Below are 10,712 nucleotides of genomic sequence, written 5' to 3'. Positions count from 1 at the left end.
AGCTCGGCACACTTCTCCTTGTAGTTCTGGGTGTTGCCGGCAAAAGTCTCGCAGCGGCTGAGGTTTTCCTCCTGCACGGGGCTGCCCACTTTCTCCTCGCTCGGTCCCGAGGCCGTTGTCCCCTCCTGGGAGTTTTGGCTAAGGTAGACAACAATGATGTCGCCCTTGAAATTCATTACTTGTCCACTTGAAATAAAGGTGGAGTTACTGTTTCCAGTCACATTTCCTGGGGAAGGAGCGGGGAGAAAAGAAGACACACGTGATTAATATTTTCCCCTCATGGGACAGACACTTAGAGCAGTGAACTTAATTTGCTGTAGTAGCTTTACTCTTGTTCCATTATTTTTTCCCCGTGACATGAGGATGCTTTTATAATCAATGCCTTCCACTGGACCTTTTCATTATTTCCATTTTTGCCTCCTCAGGACGAAGCCTGTCATCCCCAGGGAGCCTGTCTGGAAGGCTTGGAAACATTTTCTCTCTCAATTGCATTCTGGGAAGCAAGAGAGAGTGCGGCGATCTCATGGTCCCCGTGCTGCTGGATGCACAAGCTGCATCCAAACTGCCTCTGCCCACAGTTTGTGAAGAAATGGTCATTATTTCTAATTATGAGGTGTTTGGGGGGTTTTTTTTAGGGTCCCAGGCATCACATGGGGGTTTTTGTCCCCTTTGGTAAACAATGAATCCTACCGTGTGGGCTTATTGAATAAATACTGAAAGACTTAACGTCAGACCATATAGTCACACAGCATCCAAATGACACGGAACTTACATGATTATCTCATATTGTCCTAATCCTCCTTGTAGGTACACTCTGGTACTCACCTAGTGCCCTCATGGATTTACCTGGATATACACTGACTGCAGCAAAGAGACAAGGCCTATATTATAGCAACCTAACAGAGTTATGGTTTCAGTCAGTCTGCCTGCCGTTAGAGATTTTTCAGTATAAATTCAATCTTTCCACCATTCAAAGACTGGGTCACTGACTCAAGTGACAGCAGGACCAGGCTCTGCGAATTAATAAACTTCCCTCAGAGCAGAAAGAAAATAACTGAGAGCAAACTTTCAACAAACTAACAAACTTGTTAAAGTTTGAAAATTAAACAAACAGAAGCAACCAAGTGAAAAAAAAATAAAATTCTTCCTAGCCTATGAACACTCTTCCTAAGAAATGTTTTTCCTGCTGTGCTTCACTTAATCATTACTTGTGGACTGATTTGACACCTTTTAGACATTTTGTGCCTTTCCTCATTATGTTGCTCAACGCTTGAGACATTCCCACTTTCATTGCAGCTAAGCGTGGCCCAGCCCAGAGAAATGCTGTTTTTTGAGGGGCCACGGGTGATGTTTGCACATCAGCAATGGACACTGGGCTCCAGCTGTGCGGAGTTAGGACCTGTGCCTGCTCATAAGTGAGTCTGGAGAGCACTCGAGCATCTCTCTAATAGCCCCCCTCAAGCAATCCTATTTATTTCAGCTAAACTGCATTCCTAGCTCTTTGCTTTCTTTCCAAGTGTTGTTGATTAACGTGAGGTGTCAATAAGAGTTTTCTCTGCAGGGTTTTTTTCCCTGCTGGTTGCTTCCCCTGTGTTCGATTCGGCTGTTTGCCATCAACAAAACTGTTAGGCATAATGGGAGTACAAAAATAACTGTTTGCCTTTATACAGACTGCCTGTCACTCGCAAAAGGTACTGCCGAGAAGTTTACCAGTGCTCACTATGAGCTCAAGAATTTAAAAATATATGTAACAGTGAGGAGGGGGGAAAAAAAAAAAAAGGCAGATTAACACATTTATAATGTTTAGTTGAATGTGGCTGGCAAATCTTCACTGCTTTCTGAAGACACCATGCTGAAACTACAGGATATTTGAGGCCCAAAACCACAGAAAATGGACACAAGAACTTCCTGCACTGCACTGAGATGTGCTTCCAACCTGGAAAGTATAAGGGACACCTTCAGAGGACAAGCAAAGGCATCATTCTCTGCCACATTTCAGCCTTTTGATCTCTTCAGACTATCTGATGATATTAATTACAATGACAGATTAATTTTTGTGGTAATTATTCACTAAGAACTGGAACAACCCAGGTGATTAATTTTCTCTGAGCCATCTAATGGCCTCTAGGTGGTAAGAACTGTTTGTCGCTGCCAAAACGAGCTGGTTTGGGATCTGGAAGTGAAAGGCTCTGCAAAACCATTCCTGATTGTGAGTCACCTAAGTCTTCCTGCACTCATGCTTTATGCTGTAGCCCTATACATGACTGGAGGTGGTCACGGAACCGACGCTTGTCATGTTCTGTCTGCCTGCAGGCTCGGTTTGAGAGAGTGCTTGAAGGCTTACCTCCATCTCTGGTGGTGACCCCTGTAAGTGGCACCTGTCCAGAGGTTTACCTTGGTCCTCTAGGGTTCTTTCACAGGAGGGCCCAAGTTTGCAATATCTGTTGTTATTTTGAGTATTAGGGAATTAAAACCAAAACTTCATGGAATTACCCATGGCCTTTTTCTTCCCATTTTTTCATCCACCCTCTTTTGTACCATTCTGTCTTAGCATGACTGTGTGCAAAGCCTGGTGGCTTCAGTCGCTTTGAGAAGCTTTACAGAAAGTTATTTTGCATGCACTTTTATCCCATCTGGGCATTTCACGAGGCCCAGCAAAATGACCGATGCCGTTGCAGCTCCACGTGCAGCCCCAGCACGGACAGGGTGCTTCAGGGTGGAACCTATGGCTAAACCTCGTCACACTCCTCGTGCAACCAGGAGCTGCCAGTGGGGCATGGCCATTCTGCAGACAGGAAAAAACCCCTCTGCCAGCAAGCCACACTACCTACAGATTAACTAACCTACACTCTCAGACTGCCCACAGCTCAGTCAGTACCTTCCTTCCGGCAGTCGTGCCTAAAAAGAGGCAAATCAGGAACACACTATCTGTGCTCAGGTTTCACCAGATGGCACTATAGCATGTACATACCCAAAGACACAGACACCATTAACATCCCGTATAATTATACTGCAGATCTAAGATGGCACTTTCTAGCACGTCGCTCAAATCCAAGCTTTCCTGTTTGCCCTGTTGTTCCTGAATATCGTGTCAGATTTAGAAAGAAAAGCAGTACTTCTGCAGTGCCAAATACGACTTGACTTTCAGTTGTACCCAAGAGTCCCCTTCCAACAACAACAACAAAAGATAATCTGTGTTCTCTTTACTACTGCTGACTTTTGTACAGATCAGGCAGTGAAACTGTGTCAAGATTTCAGGAAACTGAAACAGAAGAAAGAGTATCTGCTCTTAGAAAGATGAACACTACACACTTTCAGATTCCCACATGGCATGCATGTTGAGAAAGGAAGGGCCTTCAGAATTGTTGCTTTTGGGCTTTGGCATCCTGACAAAAATGCATCCGTAAGAAACTTTAAGGCATGACATGGTTTTAAAGAAGGGCAACAGCTCACGACTGCTGTATTACAGTAATACTTAGATCTCCCAGTCAGAACTAAGGTCTCATTATGCTTGGCAGTGCATCGACATAAATAAAAACAGAGCATCTGACTTTAAGAGATTATAATCTAAAGTGACTAATAACACATGACAGGCAGATTGCAGACTTTTATACTGAAAAAAAGTCTGAGGGAGGAAGGTTTCATCCAGAAAAGGCTCGTAACTTCCTTTCTGCTAGTTTTGCTCCAGTGATTTTTTTTTCCCTGCTTTCATTTGACAATTTGATATATTTATTCAATTAGCAAATTGGTAGGCAATTAGCAGATTGACAACAGTGTTTCAGAGTTGTTTAGGTGACAGAGCACTTGTATATGGAGAAACAACATCTGTATGAAATTATTTTTAGGTGAATGTTTTAATTCGCTAGGATATAAGCAAAGAGAAAGAGCTAAAACCAGAAAATTCAACATAATCTCTTAGACCCAGTCATGGCCACCAGGTTACAGCTCCAGCTGGAGTTTCACTGGCTGCCATATAAATGTAACTGGACTTAAACCTAATGGCAAAAATGTGCATGCAGACTGCTGAATGGAAAATCGTCTGTCTGAGCGTTATGCATCCTTTCTTGACTCAGCCTCTAGTTCCCTATACTCTCCTCCTTCTAAGTTTTCTCCAATGAACACATCTGCTATTGCCAAAATACTTCAGTAACAGAATTGCCTGGCCTCTGCAGTGACAGCCAGAAGATGAGTTCTGCATTGCTGGTTAGATCAGGGCAGGACACTGGTCCCTCACAGTGCTCATACTATTTGCAGAATTCACTACAAACCAAATGGCCTTACTATTTCAGTTTTGTTTTTCAGATTAGCTTCAGGGCAATTAAGTGAAAAGGCATAATTTTTTTATTCTCCCCTTCTCCTAAATCAGACCCTCTGAATAATACTGAGCTAGCACAGAGAATAATCCTGTACGACTGTGCATGGGTCAAACCTAATGGGCTTACCAGATGCTGGAGGGAGGTCTGAAGTGCTACTGTTTGTCCCTGAAGTGCTTCTGTTTGTCCCTGAAGTGCCTCTGTTTGTGTTCTGGTACTTCATGTTGGTACTATCCAAAGATGCATCTTCCATACCACGGTCACTTGCTAGATTGCTCTGACCAGCAGAGAGAAAATTCAAGCCACAAGTGCACTGTGCATGGGATGCAGTTTCTGGGGAGATGGAGGCACTGTCAGCCGCAGCACAACAGGGTTTGCTCCACTTTCTGGGAGATTCCCTGTACGAAATGCCACACCTCACACAGATCTTCTCTGAGTCATAGTTTTTTGCAAAACGATCTGTGTCTTTGTTGCCCGTTTCCTTCAGGCAACTGTGGGCATGTTGGCAAGATTTCTGAAGAAGTTTGTCCGTGGCAGCATGTGCCCCATCTGTGTCAGAGGAAGGGTGAAAGCCTTGAGAGAGTGATATGTCGTCCTCTGTGCTCCCAGTCCCTGAAAAGTACTGATTTAAGCTGTCATTCTCCCCTGCCTCCATCGGTTCTGAGAATGATGACACGGTTTTACTGGCAGTCCGACTCAGTAAAGATAAATAATCAGCACTATTGAGATCCTTATCCATGTATTCATCTTCTGTGGGAACTGGTGGGAAATGGTCATCATCAGTCTCAGTTACCACAGAAAACTCTTGGAGGCTCCCTCCTGCCTCGCAGGGCGCCATGCTGGGGCTCCCGTTCCTGCAAGGAGCGTGACCACCACTGCAGCATGAGTTTCCATGGGCAGGAGAGCCAGTGGGGCCCAGGAGATGCATGCCCTCACAGGTCTGGGGGACAGCAGCATTCGTGATGTTCACGGTAACAAATGCATCTCTAGGGGGCTCCTGAAAGAAATTAAAAATAAAAAGATGTTTAATAAAGAGATCAGCAGAAGATTATTTTCTAGACAAAGAAGGAACAAGTAGATCTCAGTTATTTCTTGGTGTGGAGCTGCTGAGGTTAGGCAGCACCACTATATTTGAGACTTGAAGTGTAATTCTGTTCTGCTGTGAAACTGTGACCGGTGATGCTGGGCTCAGCGGGTGTTCATAAAAAAATCTGGTGGCCTGAGAGGCAATAACATTTAATTTTGGGAGGCGACTATTCCTAGTTCTTAAGAAGGCACTTAAGAGTTAATAAATCTAGAAGAGTCACTGGATTCTGTTGTTCCTTATGGACCATCAGTAAGACCTACCTAACTGCTTGTAAGGGTTTGGAAACCCCCTATGTGTCTGAAGGCTCTTGATCTGTGAAGGCCTTCCCAGGAGCAGGATCTATATTATCAATAATGATAGAAGAAAGAAACTGGGTTGATTCAGAGGGCTCAAGACAAGCTAGAAAAAAAGAAGCCACATGGGCAGGGTTGCTTTAACCTGGAAAATGTTAGGACGACAAACGTAAAGGCCCATGATGTCATGTTGCCAGTACTTGTCAAAGTAAAGCTATGTTTTTGGTTGCAGCTGCAAAAAAAAGGGTTGGGAAATACTTCAATGGTTCCCTTCAGTTCATGCAAGTTGTGCTGTAAAGGCGGGTGTTTGGGAACTGATACCTTTCATTTCCAGTGTCTGTTCAGATCTTCCAGGATAGAAGAGAGAGTGTAAATGCTGCCAGCCACTAATTGCTGTTGATTGACTCCTCTGTTCAGGAGGATCTGAGCAGTCGCCAATGCAGGAGGTTGCACGAACACTTACAAGACAAAAGAGGAACTGCCTGCTCAAAAAGGTGGGTTGGTTTGGTATGTTTTTGTTTTTTGTTTTTGGTGGTTTTTTTTTTTTTTTGTAGCAATGGAATGTCAGTCTTTCAACAGCTAAGCTAGACACAGCTCCTAGATGGGGTGGTGGGGAGAGCATGGACCTGGGACACCACATCCATGGTGTGAAGCAGGCAGTGTACATGAACCTGAACCTGTGCCCCCATCTAAGTGTTCCAAGCATGGGATCTGGTGTTCTTCCAGAGCAAAACCTCTTACTTTTTTCACATCTGAACGGACAAGAAGGATTTCTCTGAGCACGAGAATTAAGGTGTCTCACCAGCAGTTTCTTTAGCCGATGGCTCTGTGCTTAATGCCTTGCACGTCTGACTTTCTTGGCATTGCCCCACACCCACGTTCCTCCCCCTGTGAGCACTCTGGTATATAAAAAGGTACAAACTTGGCTGAAGCTTTTCCTGCTCTTAGGATTTAGAAAGGCGCTCTCCTAGGCAAAGTCTCAGGTGTTCAGCAACCAGTGGGCTAATGTTTAACTTTCTCCTCATAAATATTTAATCATCACAGAGACTTTTACTACTGCTAAAACTGGCTGAAACCAGAGAGCAGGTTCAGAAGCTATTTGAGAACAGTGATTTCTTACGCCTCACATTTACAGAAAACCAGACCGAAAAAGCCAAAGCTGCAAGCGTTTTTTTGAGGAACTCAAAACTTGTTTTCTAGCCAAACATTAACATGGAGTCTGCTTCAGGAGAGGTTTTTTAATGCCATGAGGAAAACATAAAACAAAGAGAAAATGCTAGTGTCTTTGACTTTACCTTTGTTCCTTTTATTTGGCTGCACACTTCGTTAGCCCAATTCTGTAGACATTTAAAACAAAAAGAGTAGCTGTAACACATAGCAGGCACTGAAGTTAGCCACAGACCTAAACACCCACAGTCATTCACAATTTGCAATATCGTATTAAATAAAAACCAGCGAGACTGTTTTTACTGACTGTTCGAGAGTCCCAGTGTCGGTCTAGCTGAGGATTCGTTGTAACTGGAACAGGGATATATTTCTGTGGAACAAATGTTTCCAAGCTCCCAAAATAGACCACAGTTAAATTGTGTTCCACATCAAATGGGGTTTCTTTCCTGGTCATATGTCATACCAAACTATGACTGGCCCAATACCGACCCACTTGCAGCCGTACAGTCTATTTCAAGAGAAGTCACATGGAAGGCCCAAAGGCCATTCTCAGACAGAAGTGAGGAGCCTGGAGAGAAGAGGGTAAGCCACTGAAACCACGGGATGGCAGACTCAAATACAGCAAATTCCACTTAATCAGGGTGTATTTAATGGGGAAATTCACTTAACTGGAGTATCTCCCAAGGAAAAGCTTTAAGTCCAACAATGCTTTATGGTCAAGACTGCCACTTAATAGAGTTAGCAATTCTTCTTGGTTTCTGTTTATACTTTCAGGAGATTTTGTAGGGCTCAGGTCTCGCGCACATTTGAAGCTTATGCTGGTTTTGTGTGGCTGAAGATAGATCAGCTATATAGCCACTGCCAGTACTGACTCTGATCCTCTGATGTTGCTTCTGCACGTTTACCATCAGTCCCCCCCACAAGCAGGCAGAGCTTCTTCCTGAGCCTGCAAATCTCTGGGGCTTGGGTTCGCAGCATTTACCAGGCAAAGTCCATGAAGGACTGTCACTGCAGAGCAGCAGGGCAACAGAAACGTCAAATAAAGAGTGTTCCCCCCTAACCTGCAGTGCGTCGTATTTGGTTTGCAAAGAGAGTCACCATTTCCTCCAGCCCATCCCAGGAATTCCAGATTTAGCACAACCCGTGTTTAGTGTGGCAGAGGCAGCCTATTTCTAAAAGACAGGCTGAAATATACTTTACAAGAGAGGGTTGCTGTCTTCCCTTCCACTGCTCCCAAAACATTTCATAAATTGCTAGGGCTTGGGAAAGGAGATGATGGAAAAACTACAGTAGGAAAAGCTTTCCATGTTTAGGAGGAGAAAATAAATAATGAACAGAACAATACGGGTATGTCCTTAACTAAAGAGATCCAGGGCTTAACACAGAGTTGAGTAACTGTTGAAGGTATTTCCATTGTATTAATAATACATTCAGTACCCCACTGTTCTCCAGTGTGCCTTTGCTGGAATTCTTCTATTTTTCTACTTTTACTGTTTATTCTAATAATTTCCTCCTAGTATTTCTTCCATACCTCATCAGAACTTTGGCCTTCAGCTAAAAACATCGCCTCCATCATTATACATTATTTTTTCCCCCCAAATATACATCAGGCCTTTGTCTTGAAATCCATATTTTAACCTGGCCAGATGTAGGTTTCAGGGGAGGAGGGAAAGTGGGAGGAAGGAGATAGGAGGTGGTGACAGCCTTCCATGTCTGTCCCTGCTTCCCTTCGGCAGAGGGGTCTGTTGTGCCACGTGGTGCAGAGCAGCCATGTGCTATAAAAGCCCCCAGCACCAGCCCTCCTTCATCCCCACAGCGGTTGCATCCGCCCCAAGGGCGGTCACCCCACGGCCAGGGCTGCAGGAGGATACCAAGCGATATGCATTATGCACAAGTGTAATACACCGCCTGACTAGAGGAAAGGAATTTGAAGCCAGGCTTCGCACTAGTTAAAGCATATCCACGTGGACAGATATAGCGATAGCATAGAACTTCCAAAGTAGCTCCTGAGTTTCTTAACCAGGTGGTTACCCATGAAATCAGAGTGCACAGAGAGCCATGCAGTTGTCACATTCATTAATATCATTAGCTATCAAATACCTGTCAGCTTTTTTCCCTTATTCTTGTAGTATACGATGAAGATGACAATGCCAATTAGTGCCACAAAAAACAAGATGACAATCAACACGTATAAGATCCTGTTTGTTCCTGCAGGATGTAAAAAAGATAGTGCCATCAACATGCAGCTTGTACTCAGCAGTATGACAATCCTTGCTCATTTTACCTGCTTTTCCACAGGAGAAGGGTTTATTTCCTTCCTACTTGATTTTCAGTTTCTATAATAAGGACAACAGCTCTAGCACTCATACAGTTCTGTGACAAACAGCCTCACTGAAGGTACCTGGTACTGAGCCATCTCCATAAAAAACAGAGTCTTGGTGTCTCAGAGAAGTGTGATCCAGTCACCCTCCTCTGAAAGTCCCCTTGTAAGCTGCCAGCAGCCCACGGGCTGCGCTTGCTCTCCCTCAATGGATGGAGGACATACACCTCACGGAGACTATAGAATTCAGCTGGCAAAATTCATCCTTTATCTCAGGTTATGAAGGATCACCGCATGCCAGGCAAACAACCTCCCTGGTACCGTATCCGCACTGGAGAAGGAAATGGGCAGCGGGCAAGAAGGGAGAGCTACATTCAGTGGAGACTGTATCCACTGCTATAAAACAAGCATGGAGAGAAGCTGCTAGCCTTTATACAGATAATGTGTGTATGGAAATCAGCAGGCTGAAAAAATGAAAGGGCTGTAAATGTGGTGGAAGTCATGGGTATAACACAGCAATGCTGCTTGCCATGCAGTTTCAGTGGGAGGTGTAAAGCTCTGCTTAGTAGTGGATGTGGGCCCTAGAGCCGCCAGGCTTAAAGTAAACTTTAAAGATGGGATTTTCCAAGAGCGTTGTCTTGGTTTACAGCTGCTCCCTCTAGAGTCACCCACGACAGGACTGGAGTTAAGCCAGCCAAAAAACCTAGTAAACATATCCCTCCTCCTTCCTGCTACTTTCTAACAGATAATCTGTACGAGGACACATACCATCTTCCGATAGCTCAGTCATCTTCCGTTCCGCGCAAACTGCATCTGATTTGTCAGTCCCAGACATGATTTCTGCCATTCCTAGAGCTGTACAGCTACAAAAGAAAGATAAAGAGGATAAGTTCTCAAAGAGGAAGCTTGTCATGGCTCCTACACTTATGCAGAGTAGTACTTTCTGTTGTAACATACAACATTTCCTCTGCATTTCTCCACCCTTAAGATACCTTCTTTATTTTCAGCCCTGTCAGCTCTGCAGTTCTGTTGTTACTGCTCTCCCTTGCTCCCCCCTGAAGGAGAATTCAAGCTTCAGTGTGAGAATGCCTTTATCGCTACACAGCCAACAGAGATGCTCGCTGCGCTCTGCAGACAGCCTGGAAGACCTCACTGAAAAACACTTTTGCCCAAGCTTCTCCTTGCCTTCTGGCTGTCATGGCCCTTTCACAAGATACAGGGACTTACTTGGTCCAGGATTTACACTCGTCAGTGGATGAAGCAACCTTTGAGAAGTAGCCTCTGGGACATGGTATACACATTGTGTCCTTGTCTTGTTGCACTGTGCGTAGGAAAGGAAGAAAAACTTCATAGCTGCGTTTCCATGGGTTCCATTCAGGTGAGGGGAAGGTGACTACGCTCCCCCTTCTCCTGCTCCACCACCTCCCCAACCCCCCCTGAAAATTTCCCTGAAGTGAGAAGGATCTTAGATTACATTAGAGCAGCAATGACAGTGACACGTAAGCAGAAAAAAGCATCCTAGTCTCACCTGA

At 44.5% G+C, this 10,712-nt stretch overlaps 1 protein-coding gene across 1 annotated transcript in view; it reads right to left on the bottom strand.

Annotated features, from left to right (window-relative positions):
- Window positions 1-8: 8 nt before the first annotated feature.
- The window catches only part of TNFRSF11A (tumor necrosis factor receptor superfamily, member 11a, NFKB activator), a gene marked incomplete at its 3' end in the record, with an annotated part of 26,261 nt that continues 15,557 nt past the window's right edge, over window positions 9-10,712 (bottom strand). The window contains exons 5-11 of the mRNA XM_009703279.1: window positions 10,408-10,501; window positions 9,949-10,043; window positions 8,961-9,068; window positions 8,853-8,863; window positions 6,989-7,030; window positions 4,443-5,310; window positions 9-226 (exon numbers count right to left, since the gene is read on the bottom strand). Of these exons, the coding sequence (XP_009701581.1) occupies window positions 9-226; window positions 4,443-5,310; window positions 6,989-7,030; window positions 8,853-8,863; window positions 8,961-9,068; window positions 9,949-10,043; window positions 10,408-10,501 (1,436 nt within the window). The remainder of the gene's footprint in view (window positions 227-4,442; window positions 5,311-6,988; window positions 7,031-8,852; window positions 8,864-8,960; window positions 9,069-9,948; window positions 10,044-10,407; window positions 10,502-10,712) is intronic.

Source organism: Cariama cristata, unplaced genomic scaffold (genome assembly GCF_000690535.1).
Source record: "Cariama cristata isolate BGI_N322 unplaced genomic scaffold, ASM69053v1 scaffold3747, whole genome shotgun sequence".
In the NCBI taxonomy this organism is placed as follows: domain Eukaryota; kingdom Metazoa; phylum Chordata; class Aves; order Cariamiformes; family Cariamidae; genus Cariama; species Cariama cristata.
The sequence above is the reverse complement of the archived record's forward strand: the minus strand, read 5'-3'. Positions and strand labels throughout refer to the sequence as shown.